Source organism: Danio rerio, chromosome 3 (genome assembly GCF_052040795.2).
Source record: "Danio rerio strain M-AB ecotype USA chromosome 3, GRCz13ab, whole genome shotgun sequence".
In the NCBI taxonomy this organism is placed as follows: domain Eukaryota; kingdom Metazoa; phylum Chordata; class Actinopteri; order Cypriniformes; family Danionidae; genus Danio; species Danio rerio.
Window position 1 is genome coordinate 19,695,453 of NC_141023.1, and position 20,791 is coordinate 19,716,243.

Sequence of the window (20,791 nt, forward strand, 5' to 3'; positions counted from 1 at the left end):
TGTTCAAATCAATTAAGCGCAGAGAAAGCATTATAAAGGTCCCATGAAATTAAAGTAACATTTTTTTTAAATGTTAGTGTCAGTATTGTTAGTTTTTAAGTATATCTATAAGCTATTGTGCACCAAAACAGTGACAAAATTCATGTTTAGGAGATTTAAACCCATAAAAACATGTGAAGCCAGCCTGATCTCTCGAGAAAACATGACTACTTTACGTTTTGTTAGTTTAGTGGCAAATTCATTTAAAATCGTAAAAGTTAAAAGGAGGCGTGACATCCAACCCCACCCATAAACTCAACTGTTATTGGGGGATAAGCAAATTGTAATAAATTGTAATTTGAATTCATACAAATCAGCCACTATATTAAAGAGTTATGAATTGCCGTGAGATGCCATGCGTTGGTAAAGCTTGTAGTTTGGCATCTCCACCTAAATGGATCAACGATTTTATTCACGTCACCAATTTTAGCATCAAATCGTGACAAATCAAATGCTCTCTTGTTTCTGACATGCCCCGCCTCCTTCAAGACGCTTCACACTTGATGTGCTTGAGCTCAACCAAACTAAAACTAAATGCTATTGGTTGTTTTTTTAACTACATTATATCCGAGCTACATTTTATCCGTCCCTCTCATTGTGTTTTGGTTGAAATTACATCAAACATAGAATAAAAATGCACATTTCAAAGCACTTCACAGGACCTTTAAGATGCAGGGTAACTTTTTAAATATTACTGAAATCCAATAAGATAAAAAAAAAAAAAACAACATTCTATTTGTCTTAGATCTTATTATTTTGGGACTTGTGGAGCTGCACATCGATGGATTTGCTCGTGTTTGGACTTTAAGCAGTAAAATTTAAACCGAACTAACTAAACTAACTGAACTTCAACTCTGAAAACTGAACTGACAAGGTTTCAGTTTGCTAGAACTTGTTAAACTATGTAAAGCTGCTTTGACACAATCTACATTGTAAAAGCGCTATAGAAAAAAATATTAATTGAATTAAATATCTACACTAAGTTATCATTTATTCCTGCATTTTTATTTCAAACAGTCTTGGTTTCCAATTAATAGGAGAATCTCTCTAGGATCCAATGGATCTTGAGATATATAAAATATAAATTTTTGTGTGTTTTCTCAGATCAAAACAATAATTGAAGCAAATAATGCATTGTGTTTTGAGAAAATTGTAACAAAATCAGTTATTCCAGACTGAAAATATATATAGAAAATGTTCTTGCAAAATCCTGGACTGATTAATGGCAGAAAACAAAAGAAGGCAAAACAAAATGACAATTTTCTGTTTCCTGAGAAAGTTATTCAGGTTTGGAAAAAGTCAGGCTTTAAAATAGTTTGGAAAGACTAATGATGAAGTGAACTGCCCTTTAAGCACAACATTTTTAACTTTTTACTATGAAAAACTGTATAATACTGTATTAGCAGAATTTCAATGTCGCATTACAAACACAATATTAATCAGCAAAACTATAAAAAATAATACACATTTAAAGTGAATTGATGATATCGAATGGAAAATAAAATATAACAATACAATAGAATATATAATCTGATGATTGTTTCAATATAAACATTTGCTAAGCCATCAAGTTTATATTCTTTAGAGCAGGGGTGCACAAACATTTTCTTATGAAGGGCCAAAAATCAAACTTGATTGAAGGCTGTTGGCCGAAGGTATACCAAACAGTATTACATTAAATTGTCCATGAGTAATTTATATATATATATATATATATAGTAAAATTATTACAGTACAAATATAAACGACATATTAACAACACTGGAGTTCAGTGCTGAAGACACTAACAGCCCATTCACATGAGGCGTCAGCATCAATGCTGCACATACACTTTAAATGGGTGACATCAAGCGCTGCCAAACTGAATTGTGGATCCGTTGGCACAGCTTCAGCAGTGTTGTTCGTTGTTGGGAATTTCTCAACTTTTTAAGCACCAATGAAAGCATCAGCCAATCAGACCACTTTATGCAAATACCCCAGCTCAAACAGTAGCTGATAGCAGACTAACTTTATTGGCTGACGCTGCTATGATGAATCACATCAGCCTTAACTTCAGACTCACCCTCCATCAAGCTATGACGCTGCAGCTCCATGTGAATCGGGCATAAGCTGCACATGCCATTGATTTGCTTTGCTAGCTGCTGTCTTTTGTATTACTCTCTATCTGTTGAGTGACAGTATTTACATTTTTTAAAATAAACAAAAGGTTACATTAAATTCAAAATGATAAATTCTGTCAGCGATATTCACCCCAAGCAACCCTCCCCATCATTCTCCCTCTCTTCTCAAATGGGACATTGGGCCAAATCAAAGGTTAGCATGGGCTAACTTTGGCCAGCGGCCCCTAGTTTGGCCATCTCTGCTTTAGAAAAACAGACAATCCTGACAAAGCAACTCTTGTTGGACTACTAAATAATAAGAAAAAATATTTCAGTTCTGTTTGGTGCAGAGGTTACACATTCAAGAACAAACAGAGAGCTGACAATACAGCAGCGTGAAAGCCTACAATGTTAATAACATCACTTATAGTCTATAAATGTGTGTGATAAGTGGCAAAACGTAAATGTGTAGTCTATGTATAGTATATAGTAAATGTATAGGCTATAAATATGTGTGATAAGTTGCACAACAGTGGCAAAATGTTTTCAATACACACAAAAAATAGCTAGAGTTGAAACATCTAATCACTGTTTTTCTTTGCCGTGATTTATGACCTGCAAATATCACCGAACAGAGAACTGAAAGATCATCATAATGGCACAAGCGTAGTCTGTTTACAAAGAGAGGTTAGCACTTTGAACGGTTTATTAAAAATTAAAATGTCAAATATCTAATGTTCTGCACACTGTGTATGTATATGTGTGTGTGTGTGTTTGAGAAGGAAAGAGAGAAAGTAGCGGCCATTGTGAATCACTCCAGATGAAAGCACCTTCTTAATGAATAAATAAATAGCAGCATTTTCATTTGCTTTTATTGTAAACGGTGCTGTGAGGCAAGGGCATTGTGTTAACCTCTGTGTCATACATGCAGTGCATCAGCCCACAAATAAAAGACAGAAAGAAAGAAAGAAAGAAAGAAAGAAAGAAAGAAAGAAAGAAAGAAAGAAAGAAAGAAAGAAAGAAAGAAAGAAAGAAAGAAAGAAAGAAAGAAAGAAAGAAAGAAGTTGAGTTCAAGCTCGGTTAGAGAACAAGAACAACAGACAGTCTTGGGTTTTGGAGATGAGATTCACGATGTTGAGAGGGTGCAGAAGTGCATTATGGGAGCTGGATGTTGAATAGTGATGGGTTTGGGGGGAGGAGATGCAACCTTTGCAAAGAAAACAGAAAAGCAAAAACAAGAGTGTCAGGAATGTGAAGCAGACCCTCAACATAACTTCACCAAAGAGGCCCAAGATGCACCAAAACATCCCAATCTCACTCACAGAGAGAATGAAAACTTGATTTAAGATCCATAGTATTGGAAAATGATTTTAAAAAATGTAATGATCATAATAAAATTAACAGTTAATATATATTTTTCTGATCTTGTTCAATCTAAAAAACAAAAAGGTGCAAACATTCAAACTTTAAAACATGAGTAAACATTTCAGAAGCCATTAGTATTTATTTTCATATTAAGATGCATGGACCCATCCAATTGGTCAAGTTTGGACAACCTACACATACAACACACAAATGCTTGGCACATAAATGTAATTTTTTGCACTTTTCTAAAATATGGATACTGCATATTATTATTGCATGCACTTATTGCAATAACAGTTGTTAACCACATTGCTTCCATATATAGTGTAGCCCTAATATATATAAACAATGTGGTTACAATATTGTAGCCAGGTTGCTGGTTCGAGTCCAGAGTGGACCAGGTGGAATTTCTGTGTGAACTTTGCTTGTTCTACCCATTTTCACGTGGGTTTCCTCCAGGTACTCCGGTTTCCCCCACAGTTTCAAGACATGTGCTATAGGGGAATTGTATAAACTAAATTGGCCATAGTGTATGAGTGTGTGTGTGAATGGGAGAGTGTATAAGTGTTTTGCAGCACTGGAGTTCACGAGTTAGTTTACTCTCAAAGCTGATTTGTTGCCGGAAAGGCATCCATTCCATAAAACATGTCAGAGAAATTGGTGGTTCATTCCACTGTGGCAACCCCTGATAAACTAGGTACTAAGTTGAGGGAAAGTGAGAGAGTGAGCCTTGTCGTTACATTTAACATTATATTTTTTTATATGTAAAGGAGGAGCTTTTCAGGTAGTTCAACCCAACACAACAGATATCTGTCATCATCCTTGCTTGTATGTACTGTATAACTAACTTTATTGGAGAATGTTTATGGAGAAATGTTTACTTCTCAAACTTTCAAGCCACAGATTCTCTCCATTATTTCTCATGCATGGCTACTGTAAACAAAGGCGCCAGATATACAGTAAACGCATTAGTGCCAAGTGTCTTTCTGTAGCTTCAGTTCTCAGTGCCCACAGATGCAGATCAATGCTTTGCACTTGGGTCTTCCATTACAGCATCTGACGCCTAATAAACTAGATATATACTGTATGTATATATATATATATATATATATATATATATATATATATATATATATATATATATATATATATATATATATATATATATATATATATATATATATACACACAACAATTCTGTCTGGATCCCGAATCTGATTGGCTGATAGCCAAGATATATTTAAGTAATATTAGCATCCTTACGGCCTTTTTACCCTTTGTGTATTACTCCGCCCAAATACAGGCAGCAACAGACACTACAGTTTGACAAATATTACTGCTGTTAGTCAACCAAATATACTTTTGAGGCTTTTTTAGTCAAGAATGTAGTTGTTTAGATTATAACTATTCAGTTTATTTGCAAGAATAGTGCCTATTTTTAAATATTTACAATTTCTGAGAGACAGCTCGTCTGTGACAGTTGACGTTTTCTATCCACAAGATAGCGACAGAACCACATAATAAGCCCTTACGCTTAAAAGATATAACAGTCTGATTTCTAACTATAGCAGATCAAATCAATATTAAACTGGTAAGCACACCTGCCAACACTTCCGTTTTTCATGGGAGTATGAAACCCGCTGCATCCTGTTCTCAACCTTACCCCCGAACACCCTCTCCCCCCCAGTTTCCCGGGTTTTTAGAGACAGGTTGGCAAATTAGATGATCTCTCTTTTGTATGTTGTAGTGCTGTATTTATACCGATTTGCTCGCATTTCAGGAATGTGTGTTGTGTTGGCAGATTGAAATAAGAAAAGTCCGCATGTGTTTAGCGTTTTTCCTTAGGGACTCTATAGTGCTCAGTGAGTGTCATCTTTCGGATGAGAAATTAAGGTCTATAGTCTATGGTCGTTAAAAATTCCAGGATATCCTTTGAAAAGAGTAGGGTTTAACCCCGGCACCCTGGCCAAATTTGCCCACTGGCCTCTGTCCATCATGGCCTCCTAACCCTCTCCATACCATAATTGGCTTCATTACTCAGTCTCCTCTCTAGCAATCAGCTGGTGTGTTGTGTGCAGTCTGGCACAATATGGCTGCCGTTGTGTCATCCAGGTGGATGCTGCACACTGGTGTTGGATGAGGAGATTCCCCCAATGTGTAAAGTGATTTGAGTGTCCAGAAATGAGCTATATAAATGTAAGGAATTATTATTATTATTATTATTATTATTATTATTATTATTAATTTCATTAGCCAATGCATAAAGTAACATATTCAGAAAGTGTATTTAATTGATATGGTACTTTTAATAAGATTTGTATGTTTATTACTTGAAATGTAAATCATGGAAATTTTGCTAGGTAGCTTTCGCAGTGTTAAAGATAATGTTAAGAGAAAGCTATATACAGATTCTCCCTCATCAGAGAAATTGTAAAGGGTAGACAAAAGAAACGTGTGACTGGGAATGTGACTGGAAACACACTCCAGGTGTGACTGGGAATGTCACCTGTGATCGGATTAATAAAATTGCATCTTATTGTTTGCAGGTATGAACAGATCTCTCACATGATCTCTCTCTCTGTTCATTTGCCTGTCACAGCTGATTCAGTGTAGAGACTAGAAAGTCTAACATGTAAAAACTGACAAAACTTCAGACAAATATTGCGCTGCAAAGAGCAAAGCTAGTGTAAACTTAATAAGCAGGATAATCAACAGCTTGCTCTGCTGCGCATTGTGTGGTCCATCGCCTCCACATCGTGTATTAAAATTCTTTAACGCACGGCAAGCTGTTGATTATCCCTTACTTATGTTATCTTACATATAGTATCATCAGAAAGTTGTGATCTCTTTATAAATGAATCATGATTGATTTGGAATTATGCTTTGCTATATGCTTTTTAAGACTAATAATAAGAATAAGAATTTTTTGTTTAAAGGCTAGAGAAATGTGCACTGGCCAGGCGTTCTGACAGTAAGACTGGCTCATTAGCAGCTGTTGTGTGACAAATCACAGACTGATTTGGACCTACTGGTGCGCCAGTGGCTGTTTCATTTTTTTTTTGATCTACCAACAAGCTGCTAATAAGCTTCAACTGCAAATGCTTGCTGCTGCTTCGATGGAATCATTAAAATGTTCAGTCAACATGGCGTGTTCAGAAATGTGTGCGTGTGTGTTTTTTAAGCTAATAGGGTGAACTGATTAAAGTACCCAAGAGAGCAGTGGATTTGCTGCAGAATCAGCAGTTGCTGTCTGTACACATCTCTTCATTTTAGTCTTAGTTTTAGAGTCACCAGTCTGTTGCTGTCAGTTAGAAGTGACGAATAAGTTGATTAGCTGGTGCTGTGTCAGTCGTTCAGGAGGAGTTACCAACAAACAGTCAGCAGTTAGTGCTAAAGTACCAGCACTTCTTCCTTCCCTTTGCTCTATCCAGCAACTCTCAATTTAGCTTTCACTAGACTCTGGGGAATGAACAGATGGATGAGTGGATATCAGAAGAGGTGCATGAAGGTGAAAGGGTGTTTAATTTTTTAAAGGAATTCAACCTTCTTCGGTTCCGGCACTTGTGAGCTCACGCATTCACATTTTGCTCTACATGAAGAGCAGTCACGCCATCTGCGAGAGTCTGAGTGGCTGTTCAGGGGCAATTCCCAGTGGACCGTGCATCTGGTCCAAGGCAATAAGGCATAAACCATAGCAAATTTTAGACCTTCACTCTATGCTCTATGATCTTATTTCTTACTATTGATACTTTTCAAGTTCCCCATCCACCTAAAAAGCCTTATTTCGCATACATTTAAAAATTATGTTTACTGTTTGTTAAATCTACTTATTTAAAATGAGCTTGAAAAACACAATTCTTGATATTCTTTTTGGTTTATGTTCAATCCACTTAAAAATGTAAAACTAACAAGTTAACTTAAATCATTCATGTTGTCTCAGCTTAAATAAATGGTGTGCAGCATTTATTTTGCAGTGTACTGTCAGTGCAGTTGCGGTTTAAAATGCCATTTTTAAAGACAACACACTGAGTTGTTACATAAACAATTCTGGCAATGTAGTTGATGATCTAAATGCAGTGTCTTTATAACAAGAATCGTCAGGCAGGTAAAGGTCATAACAAGAACAGACAGAAGCTTGCAGGTAATCCAAATCAGTAGTCGGGGTCACGAGCGACGAGGTCAGTACAGGCAGCAAAAAACATCAAACAATAAACAAGGCAAGGGTCAGGAAACACGGCAAGGCAAGACAGTGAAATGCTTCGTAATGCTACAGAAAATAAACAAGACTAAGCCAAGTGTACGTGTAAAATGCATTTATATTCCTGCTAATCAGTCTGTCATGAGCTTCCAGCTGTGTGTGAGTAATCATGGGGATTCAGGAACTGGTGTGTGTGAGGTGCATGATAGTATTTGTGGTCCAGTTCAGTGGCAGATGTTTAGTTCTCCAGCAATCTGCAACAGCTAAATTGCTGGTGATTGTGACAACAGTTTTGTACAAATTTTTGCAATGTTTTATAAATGTCAAGAAAAATCTTAAACCTTGACTTTTTGCTCTATTGTATTTATGCTTGCTTGCAATTCGTTTCTTATTTATTTATACATGTTTTATAACAAAAACACCCCAATCAATTTAAATTATTATTATTATTTTCAAAATAGAGCTATTCAAGCCATCTGGTGAAATTGTATTCATATCGCAATATATCACAAAAAAGCAAAATATTGCAATGCCAGATTTTACCAATGTCAAGCAGCCCTACTACTGACTTTTATTGTATGAAACATTTTTAAAAACATCTTCCATGTTTCACAGAAAAGTCAGCTTCACATATTTGAAACAAGAAGGCTACTAAATCTAGAAAGATTCTTGAATGAATTATTAAATAAAACAGACAGTCTAATGTCTGTAGCACATGTGCCTGTGCATATAGCGTGCTCACTATTGTTGAACCGCATTTAACTGTGACAGCAGACGAGACATTGAAATATTTACTGTTTGCCTCACGCACATTTTCTCACACTGTCTCAGGGCTTCTCTCGAGCATAACGTTCGGTCAGATCTACCCTCTGTAGGCCGAGAGAATGCGATTTCGAAATACCACATCCCCCGTTGAGGACACTCAAAATGTAGGACGCCCCTCAAGAGACCGAAGACCATAGCATTTCCAGGTTTTCATAGAAAGCATGCACAGACTATGATAAACAATCTTCAGTTTGACAGATTTGTTTTACGCTTTAGTGAACTAAAAAAAATTTGAAAAAAAGTCTGAATTACTAGCCCTTCAGAATTTCAGTAACTGACAATTCATAGTAGCACAAGAAAAAAAGTGATGTAATTGATGCATATTAGGACAACAGACCTGATGTTTTTATTTCAAGCATTACCTGTCACCAGTGATAATGCAAATCAGCACGTTTTTTGTTTCACACAGCTGCTGAAATAGACCAGTGGTTTATTAAATTAGCATTTTCACATTTAAATAGTCATAATAATGATAATCATAAATAATATTATTTTGTCCCAACCAATTGATGCTTCACCAAAAGTTTAACAGATAGCACAAGAACAGCAGAAAGAGTTTGGGTAACTTTGCTGAGTTTGTGAAACTTTAATGACTTCTGTTTGTTCTCCCTAGTCTCTTTCTTTTTTTTTTTTTTTGGTAAAACTACAACAAAGAGGGGGGAAGTATATATTCACATTCACTTTAACATGTTCAATTCAACCAGCAGTAAAATGTAAATAGCTCTTATAGAAATCTCAATATGCATTTGAGGTAAATCAAATAAATGAGACCATTTGAATCAAATACTAGCAAAATTACCATAATTGTGTGAGCATCAGCATAACAAGTAAGCCATGAAAATGTGTTTGTTCTACAAAGTGTGGTTTATTTATAAACTAATTTCAAAAGGATCACAAGCTTATGATTGAACACAGCTGGTCCGAACCAGTCTGCGTTTCTGTACGGAGTTTGCATGTTCTCCCCATTTTTGCATGAGTTTTCCTAGGGTTTTCCGGTTTCCTCCCACTGTCCAAAGACATACACCATAATTAAATTGACTACTTCAAAATAGCATCCTAAGGCAACTTTTAGTCAGCTATATCTTAGCAGTTCACAAGCAGGGGAGTTCTCGAGACCAACTTGAGCTCAAACTCTCCTCTCGCCCTTCAAACTGGAATTTTGTTATATTTTTGACATCAATTGTGGGCCGGATGGAGGATCAGGGCGGGCCTTAAATGGCCCCTAGGCCAGGAGTTTGATATCCCTGCTGTAAACATTTTAAAAAATATTGCATAAAGGGGCAAATAATATTGACCAAAAAATTATTTAAAAAAATTAAATAAAACTGATTTTATTCTAGCCAAAATAAACCAACTAAGACTTTCTCCAGAGGAAAAAAAAAGGAAATATTGTGAAACATTTCTTGCTCTGTTAAACATCATTTGGGAAGTATTTGAGAAAGAAAAAACTGTATTTAATGCAAATGCTCACAGATTACTGGAGTATTTAACTGGCACTGGCATCCTCATACAAGCAAATATGCCAACTTGTGAGCTTATACTTGCAATCTAATTAACCAAGTGCACTATTGTTTTCTGCAGTAGGAAGGCATGGCTACATATGTCTCCTATGATGTCATAGACAAGAAAGGGTTTTACTGTGTGTTTTTTCTACCCTTTTTGCACAAATGCACAACTCTGAATTGGTCCAGACACAAAACGGCACCTCAGAACTAAAAGCCTACTTGCAGCATTCCGGAACTGTTTCCAAGGCGCCTTACAATTGACAACAGATTGAAGGGTTAGTGGGAAAATGAGGCATTTGTGTCTCAGGCTGAATGTAGTAGTGATTGCAGTTAAATGGTTAGGGCAGGCATGAGGGGAACGGGACGCTCAGAGCTCCAGGCAGAACGGCTCGACGCTCCACTCAGCCTGGCTAAAAATGGAAGATGCATGTTCTTTAGTGAGAAAAACTTTTCCCTGAACATCTCATTTGATCCCAAATGAAGAGGTGCATAATGTATAATCTTGTTGTTTAAAGGATTCATTTAGTGCTCATGATAATCTTTTATTTACTGTAAGGCATTTATAAAAGTTACTACTGCTTATGCACAAATGTGAATAAACTGATCTAACTCTGTACTAGGCTTATGATGGCATGGTATCATTATGGTATTATCAACATATAAACCTAAGCAAAAAAAAGTTATTTTAAATAGTATAATTAACACAGAAACACATTTTATTAGGTACACCTTACGAGTAGAGGGTTGCTAGGGTGCCGTAAGTGGTTGTCAGGGTGTGGCTAGTAAGTTGAAAGGTCATCTGTGATTGGCAGATTGGTAGAGTTAAATGAGCCCAGCCTTAAGTCTCTATGACAGTCTGGTGCAAAGTTATGAGGTCACAAAGTTTGGTTTTATATATATATATATATATATATATATATATATATATATATATATATATATATATATATATGTATATATATATATATATGTATATATATATATATATATATATATATATATATATATATATATATATATATATATATATATATATATATATATATATATATAAAATATATATATATATATATCGGCGTTAATGTGCTGTGCTAACGCAAAAATATTTAAAAAATATTGCCGTTAATCTATTGTCAAAGTTGGATTGGGAGCTGGGTCTATTCTACGCAAGCTATGATGACTTTCACCTTGATATTTTAGCGTGGATGTATACCTGAACAGTGAGCCGTCTGTCAAAAAAGTGAATCAAATCAGCAGGATGCCCAAATGGATCTTTCACTTACTTCGAAGACACTACTGACTAGGTTTATATGGACATCTGTAGTCTAGATAATATTATAATTAAGGTGTTTACGTGAAGTGATTTCATGTAAGAGTTTCCTGTAGTTTTAGGTGTTGAAACTGCAGTTCAGCAGTTTTACTTTAACTCATGAACATTTCATTCATGCAAAAACTGGGGTATTACACAAATAAGGTGTAAGGACTGGTGAGAGTGTTATGGAATTTAATAACGAACGTCAATTGGAAAGACAAAACTTCTGCATTTCTTAATACCATTTCTGTTTAGCTTAGCTATGAAAAAAAATCGCTTTGGAGCTTATGTAGGCTTACAGTTCACAATTCATTTTTAACTGAATAAACAGTTAGTAAACACAAATATATCTTATTTAACATCATTTATTTACATCACCAATTATCATAGTAGAACAGTTTCTCAAGCAGTTTGTGATGCATTTTGAAAACAGCAGATGAGCCCCTGGTCTAATGAGCCACCTGGCTTGAGAAACCTGTTCTCAAAGACTTATTATTTGGGTTGCACACATATTCTGAATTCAAATGAGCCATTTTAATCTAGATCAATTCCAAGACTACAGTGAGATTAATTTAGACAAAAAAATAAAATAAATCTATGCTCGCCTAAAACACACACATACACACACATCTAGATGGTATATATGAAATGTGTGCATTATTGTGCAATCTAATATTTCTTATCAGATAAAAAACTTATCATATTTAGCCATGCGCATATGTTTTTCTATGTTGTGCATTTTCAAAATGTATGTATATCTTGCAATTTCTTTGCATTTTTAATGCAATTTTAGTTGTAAATAGTTAAATGGAAAGGGCAGCTCGGTGGCTAAGTGGTTAGTACTGTTGCCTCACAGCAGGAAGGTTGCTGGTTCGAGTCGCAGCTGGGCCAGTTGGCATTTTAGTGTGGAGTTTAGATGTGTTCCCCGTGTTAGTGCGGGTTTCCTCTTGGTGCTCTGGTTTCCCCTACAGTCTAAAGACATGCGGTATAGGTAAATTGTATGACCTAAATTGCCCGTAGTGTATGAGTGCAAGTGTGAATGTGACAGTTTATGGGTGTTTCCCAATGCTGAGTAGCAACTGGATGGGCATCCTCTGTGTAAAACATATTTCGGAATAGTTGGTAGTTCATTCAGCTGTGGCAACCTCTGATAAATAAGGGACTAGGCCAAAGGAAAATAAATGAATAAATGAACAAATGAATGAATGCATGCATGGAAAATGGCTACTGCAACACTAACTCACTAACTCAACCAAATATTACTGCTAATGTGTTCTTTCTCTTGATTCCTCTAGTGGTGAGAGTGGACGGAGCGACTCAGCCTGACTCTCCTCCAGCTCAGGCCTAACCAGCGAGGAAGAGGAAGCTACGTTATCAATATATCAATAGAGAGAGGAAGAAAGTTAGACTGGAGAGGAGAAAGCAAGCAGAATGAGGAGAATGGAGAAGTTAAAGCCATGACGGCCAACCGGCGAGGTACGCCGAGACTTAAGTGACCAAACCTTTGATCCTGTTGAACCCAGCTTGGACAATTCATTGATGAGCAGATTCAACAGCACCAATGGATCCACAGCGATCTTCAGACTCACTGGCCTAAAGTAGCAACATCTAAATAAACATATGCCTATTACTCTGAAGACCATGATGTATACGAGACCCACCACAAACTCTGATGAATGTTTTACACATACTCTCAGATGTAGTAACGTGTCCTTGTGACACAAACTCTGGATGCTTCACTAAAGGAAGTAAAAAGACGTCTATTTAAGGCTTGGTGGATATCTCAAAGTTTAGCAGCCGCACTGTGGTTCCTCAACCTGGACTGATCTAATAAGGATTTAGTTTTTTGCCTTATCTTTGAAGTATTAATACATTTTTTGTCTATAGCATCAAGGCCCTTTATTTAATCTGAATTGTAGCCGTTTTCAGCCCTGCGGGATTGTATGCATTTAACAAGACTATCGGTCACCATCTAGTTTCTCAAAGCGACTGATCAGCGCAGGTCAGTGTTTATAGGCAACAGCAACGCACGACTGTGACATTTGCTGACCTTTGCTAATGTAATGACTCAGATCTATACTTAGCTAGCCGTCTCTTTTCTCTCTTTCACACTCTCTGACAGCTATTTCTCTATAAAAGACACACACACAAAGCGTGTCACATTCCCTGCCTTCCTCTAGTCATCACAGATTAGGTTTCATTGCCTACATGCTCTCGCTTTACCTCTTCGGAAATCTGAGTCACAACGCAAACACAAAACCAGAGCTATTTTCAGGCCGTCATCTTTATGTCCTATCATTAATTCAACCATACTTTTTTTTAATTTCAGGGTTTGATAGAATTGTGTGGAAATTTGGTTCTGAATCAGATTTAAATTAACAGCCAAGTGGCTGGATTCACAAAACTCCATAAGAAAATAAAAGACTTCTTAAATGACATTGAATGAAAAACGTTGGGAATATTTGTGACCTTAGACCACAAAACCACTATGTCAGAAGTGTCAAATTTTTAAAATTGCAATTTATACATCATATAAAAGCTAAACAAATAAGCTTTCCAATAATGCATGTTTTGTTTTGATAGGACAATATTCATCCATTCCGAATGTTATCACTTTGATCAAATGGTCGTTATCAGTGGTTAGCAGCTGATAGGTATGGGCCAGTAGGGGCCTTCTGCACCTACTGGTAGGCTCGTAAGGCTGTTATAATCCATCTACATGGTTAATGAGTTTTGAGTTGCCTTAACTTATTGGGTTTTACAGTACTCAATTTGAGATCTCTTCATTTATTGGGTTTTACTGTGCTCAAACTGCTTCGTTTACTCAAATAGATTTCAAATAAAAGTTTACAGTACTCATTAGGATTAGTTTTTTTACTTAAACCATTTAAGGAAACCAATTGCAGCAAACCATTTAAGTTACCTTAACGCTTTGGGTTTTACAGTGTAGTATTATTAGGGATGTGCAACAATTTCTGAGGTAATAATTAGTCTTGATGTAAACAATTATCTGTCAAGAATATCAAAACTGAAAACTAAGTAATAATTGAATATATTTTAACTTTACCACATGAAATACAGAAACTTACAGTATTTTTTTTAAAGCTGATTTTTGTGAATCCAACCCTTAGGTTCTGTGATAATTACAATAATTATTGTTCTAGTACATTTGAAGAAATCTCATTCACCTCTGAATAAATTGTCTTAACAATTTACTAATCAAGAAATCTAATACAAAACAACATATTGCCTTTTTTGTAATTTAAGTCTTAAAAAGTAATTAACTTATATTGAAGAGATATGAAAGTGACGCAAACAACTTCAGTATCACAAATCTTAAATAAACAAACCAATATTATTAGTTCACTGACAATTCATATTACAGAGTTATCAAATGTGCAGCCAGCACTATGATATCCCATTATACCTTCAACTTCTTTGGATTTAAATCTCATTTCTTAATTCATCGACTCTTATCATAGCTCTTGATGAATCTGTCTGTCTAGGTTTTCCTGGTCTCCACATTTGCTCTTTCTCACTCGTTCTGTCTACATGTTTCATTGCACAAACGCTGATGCAGAATCAAATGCCATAATGTGGTTTGAATTACACAGCCATCTCAGAAGTCATGTGCTGGAACAAGTCATGATCAATGAGAGTTGAACTAAGGACACGACATTGACCTGTACTAAATGGGAAGAAGAAGAAACTATTTTAATATCATAGTATCACCTTCAATGTACAGTAAATAAGTATGGCCTTACCAAGCAACTCAAAAAAGAAAACAGTACTAAAAATAGTCTGCTTCCTGTTTTCAGTCTATCCAGTGGGATATTGCACCCATAAATATGTTTTAGGGACCCAACAGACACACACACATACACACAAAATATCTAATGGATTGTCGTTCGTTGCATTTCTAATGCGCTCGCTGTCAGGCTCTGGAATAAACATGAGCAGCATTAGTGAGACATTCCTGTCAGGCAGGTCGTAATTACCCCTGAAGCTTTCTGTTTCTCTTCCCCACAGTCAGTTCACTCTCACGGGGGGCTCTGTTCTGCTCAGCTTCCCTTGCCTGGAGCTCTGCTTCTCCATTCTGGGAATCACTATCCAACTTTTCTGTTCTCAGCTCCAAATTCCAGTATCGAAGATATTTCTACAAGAAAGTAACTTTTTCTTAAAACAAAATTATCAGTCATTGTGCAAAAATTTAATTAATCACCTTAAAGTGCCCCATTGTGCTTTTTTCAGATTTACTTTACATGCATTTGCAAAGGATGAGGATTATTACTGTTCGTATTTCTCAGCATTAGAACTAGAATTAGTTTCCAACTGCTCTGTAAGCAGTCAACCAATCACAACTTACTGGGTCATCTGACCAATTAAAGCAGAGTAAAATTTCAGAAAGGAGGGGCTTAGAGAATCCTTAAATGAACCATTTCAGACACTGTGAAAGAGCTAAAGCAGCAATCTGTATTTTAAAAAAAGTGCTTTCGACCACAGATGGATGTAAACTTATTTTAGGACAAACTTTCACTATAAATTTACATTATTAGTTATTTTACTTTAAAAAAATCAAGTAAACCTATTGGCTTACAAGCAACAAGTTGACTTAGTCCGCATGGACCAGCTGCGATAGTTTTTTTTTTCCACATTGCGACGCAGTTCCTAGAGAAACAGTATATTAAATGAGAAAACAGTGGGTGTGGCTTGTTTTTTTTTCAATTGCAAGCTGAGTGAATGTAGTACAGTAGGCACTTCAATCAGAAAGATTAAAAAAGACACACCCTGCTTACCATTTCTCTTAGTTGTCATAGTGCTGTCAAAATAGACATTTGGAGGGGCGCGGTTAAGTATGTTGGCCACGCCCAATAGCTTGGACAGAAATAATCTGAGAATTGAACTGAAAACAAACAGAAAGTGCATTTTAAGATGTCAATAGAGTGGAGGAACTACGACATCAATTTGTATGCAAAAACATACAAATTCATACAAATTAGCCACTAAATTAAAAAGTTACGAATTGCCGTGGGATTGCGTTGGGATTATCTGGTTGGACAAAACGTGTAAGTCTAAGGAACAGTGTTTGAACACAGAGCTTATTCTTTGCAATCTTCGAAAAGGCTAAGGGAAAATTCTATAGATTTATGCTAGCAGCCGATTAGCCTACAAGGTGACGTCATCATTCCTCTACTCTATTTAAAAGGCAAACTTTTTTTTTTCTTAATGACATGAGCAGATTAATTGTTCACCACAAATCTAGCAATGTAAGCTGGCAAAATAAAAATGGTTAGTTTTGATTGTATGTGTACTTTAAAGAAAGTGAGTAAATCTGTTGTAACTTGCAACTGTAAAGCAATGGGTTAACACTTATTTTTTTAATAAAAACAAAAGGGACATGGACTATTCTCTGAGGTCCAGTTATGCTATTAAAACTTCAACATAAAGAACACCATCATTTAGAAGTGACTGACTGTTTTCTGTCCTGTTGAATGGGCGTGGCCAATTATAGACTCAGAAATAAACGCCCACTGCTTTAATTGGCTTACAGTTTAGAATAATAACATTGCCAAACAGGGGGGCGACGTGGTGGCGCAGTATGTAGTGCTGTCGCCTCACAGCAAGAAGGTCGCTGGTTGGAGCCTTGGCTGAGTCAGTTGGCATTACTGGGTGGAATTTGCATGTTCTCCCCGTGTCCGCATGGGTTACCTCCAGGAGCTCTGGTTTCCCCCACAAGTCCAAAGACATGCAGTATAGGTTAATTGGGTAAGCTAAACTTGTCTGTAGTGTATGTGTGTGAATGAGTTTGTATGGATGTTTCCCAGTGATGGGTTGCAGCTGGAAGGGCATCCGCTGCGTAAAGGCTGAGGCAACCCCAGATTAATAAAGGGACTAAGCTGAAAAGTAAATGAATGAATGAATTGTCAAACAGGCAGTGACGTAGAAGTAGGTGTGAATCTACTCTGGAGGTGGAGCTTATCCACTCTATCACATCACTAGATCTAGAACCATTCAAAATCGATGGTTATGTCAGACTGCCTTCAATATAAGCTATTTTTAGAGGAACTGCAATGTTTTGAGCTTCAAAACTTACAGGATGTTTTATAGTACTACAAGTCCTCTAATGTCTAAAGACCAAGGGATTTTTGGTTTCTCAGTAAATGACCCCTTTACAATATCACACAAGGGGCACTTTAAACTGCGATGACCAGCTGATAGCTGTATTTAATGTCCTCTATCAGCTACCAGTTTAATATTTTCCAATTAGGACCATTATTCCAGTACTCAGTGCTAGTCTTGGACTGGTTTAAACTATTACACTACAAATTAAGTTCCAACCAGAAGTCATGCATCAGCTTATAGTTTGATATATGAGCAGTTGGAACATCTTTGCCTGTTGTTTTTTTGGCAAGCAGGTCCCTCCATTGGCTTTTATACGGTTTAAGTAGTTTGCATCTCCCCTGGCGCTGCACTTTCCATTAAATCGGGCAGCGAAGCGTATCATTGGCTCCCAGAGTTGCTCGCATGCTAGCATTTAATGCAGATCATGGGTTGAACGTTCACTCACGGGGCAATTCTGCTCTGATATTACTTGAAAAGAACCTGCCGAGATCAAGATAAAATCGCTTGTCTGAATGCACTGAGAGCAGATTGGGTTGTGTTTATCCCATGCCTTTTTTCCTTTATTGCAGAGCAGAGAAGTTGGCAGACATTGTAATGACAGTACAATAGAAATCGGAGTGACTGATGCTTCTCAGGGGGCGGTGGTGTGATGTATAATATTTTGAAAATATGGCTATATTTTCATAGACTGTAAAATTGATTGGTTGTTCTAATAATGTGTTCTGAGAGTATAAGCGTGAGGAAAAGCCATGTGTTTCACATATATTACAGCCATCAGGCGTCGATGCATTAATCAGTGAGCATCTAAAACAACTGAAGTAAACAAGTGGATTGATTCTTTATTCAGGAATGTGCCAAAGTTGCCGTAAATAAAACACCTCCACACTAAAATACCCAGTGTGGATAAAATGGTTATAAATCTCCATTTGTCAGCCAGAAAGTGTGTCAGAGGGAAAAAATTGTCTTATTTTCGATTTCAGCCCTGTCACTTCATATTTTCTCATTTCTACATCAGTAATTCATATTTTTATATATATATAAACTGCATTTTTGTTGTTGTTTTTATATTATTTTAAACAGATTTATTCTTTGAGAGCAGTATTTTCTAGAAACTGTTTACTTTCGTAGCACTTACAACAGATTGAATTTGAACACTCAAAGAGTGTCCATCACCAGAAAGTGCCTGTGGACTGTCAGGTGTCTTTGAGAAATGTTCAACGCGTTTGATTTAATGTGTAATATTTGCTTACTTATGTTACTTGTGTGTTTCATGTTAATTGTTTGTGATTTTTGTTCCTAAACCGTTGGTACTTTTTAATTATGTTGATAAAAATGTTGATGAAGATTAAAAACAGTACATTAATCATTATCCAGGTAAAACACATCCAGGTATTTTTATCTTTCGTGTTTTCGAGAACTGCAAACATGTACTAATTAGTATTATGTGTTGTTATCCAGTTAAAATATCTAGACATTCTTAAAACAAGATTTCAATTCTTACCACTTTTTAATTTTTTTAATGATTTATGTGCATAAACCATATAAATGACATTGGATTTATGGTTCAGATGACTCAAAAAAAAAAATCTATTACTGAAAAATTTCCATATTTTCTGATATTTAGTTGCAATCAGAATTATAGAAACCCCCTTTGAAATTATTTTAGTTTTTTAAATATTTCCCAAATGCTGTTTAACAGAGCTAGGACATTTTTACAGCATGTCTGAAAATATTTTTTTCTTACGAAGAAAGTCTTATTTGTTTTATTTTGGCAAGAATAAAATCAGGTTTTAATTTTTTTTTAAAAACATTTTAAGGTCAAAATTATTAGCCCCTTTAAGCTATATATATTTTTAACACTTTACAGAACAAACCATCATTATACAATAACTTGCCTAATTACCCTAACCTGCCTTGTTAACCCAATTAACCTAGTTAAGCCTTTAAATGTCACTTCAAGCTGTATAGAAGTGTCTTGAAAAATATCTTGTCAAATACTATGTACTGTCATCATGACAAAGATAAAATAAATCAATTATTAGAGATTAATAGTTAAAACTATTATGTTTAGAAACGTGTTCAAATTTTTGTTCTATCTGTTAAACAGAAATTGGGGGAAAAATAAAATGGGGACTAATAATTGAGGGGTTCAATAATTCTGACTTCCACTGTACATGGGTGTTTTTACATTTATTATGTGTTCAAATTGCTTTATGTGACTTTGATCTCTGCTTTGACAACCCTTGAGGTTAAAAAGTTGAACTAAGTGCATTTTAATGACATCTTTATATGTTTGAATTATTTAATGTTCGGGTTGTTGATGCAAATTACAGCAGAAAAACCGGTTATGAGCTGTCAGTACTTTTACATCAAAAGCCGACAAGTTCTCATAATGCAATTGGAAAGCATAAACAACTGGGACACACCCATGAATGACAAAATACAGATAACAGTTTTTTTAAAGTGTAGGTTAAGCATATATATATATATATATATATATATATATATATATATATATATATATATATATATATATATATATATATATATATATATATATATAAATAAATAAATAAATTAATTAATTTGGTTTTAAGGATGTTCAGATTATTTTTGCTGGAGACATGTTTGCAGTGTGAAGAGACATTTACTGTATACGTCACATCAGTCCTGTTATGGGAACATACTGTATGATGTACACTGAAAGCATCACAGGAATATCACTGTTAATCCACATCATTCACTTAACAGCGCAACCTAATGTACAGAAACCGCGAGTTCTTCACCTAATGAGTGGCAATATTTGATAATCCTGCGTTTCACAGATACGTTTTTATGAAAAGGGACTGTACATTAACTATTAGCTCGAATAGAGACTATATCACATTTAAGAGACTCAACCTTAGGATGTTAGAAAAGAGCCTTTACATGATGCTTTAGGAAACCAGTTGCCCTACAGTAGAGCTGAATGTCCTCTGTATGTAACCCATGCTGTTCACTTGCATTGTGAAAAAAAATGTTCCTGGAGTTGTTATGACAGTACACTTATGTAAACAAGAAAGCATTAGAATTCTATTAAATGATAAAAAAAACAAACAAACAAATATGACTGCTATGTGTGTTTTCATCATTAACTATGTCAGTGGTGTAAAGTCACTAACTACAAATACTCAAGTTACTGTAATGGAGTTGTTTTTCCTCAGGAGTTGTAATTTTAAAAATGGGTACTTTTACTTTCACTTGAGTACATTTTTATACATTGCTGTATCGACTCTTTTACTTCACTATTTTCCTTCCACCTGCAGTTACTACTTTATTTTTTGCT

The 20,791-nt window shown here is 35.6% G+C and overlaps 1 protein-coding gene and 1 long non-coding RNA gene across 4 annotated transcripts in view; one reads left to right on the forward strand and one right to left on the reverse strand.

The window, feature by feature from the left end:
- The window catches only part of ngfra (nerve growth factor receptor a (TNFR superfamily, member 16)), a 73,344-nt gene extending 54,509 nt beyond the window's left edge, over positions 1–18,835 (forward strand). Inside the window, exon 6 of the mRNA XM_087244213.1 lies at positions 12,639–18,835. Within this exon, the coding sequence (XP_087100339.1) occupies positions 12,639–12,691 (53 nt within the window). The 3' untranslated portion in view covers positions 12,692–18,835. The remainder of the gene's footprint in view (positions 1–12,638) is intronic.
- The window catches only part of LOC141381177 (uncharacterized), a 250,631-nt gene that overhangs the window by 59,065 nt on the left and 170,775 nt on the right, over positions 1–20,791 (reverse strand). The gene's annotated exons all lie outside the window — the stretch shown is intronic.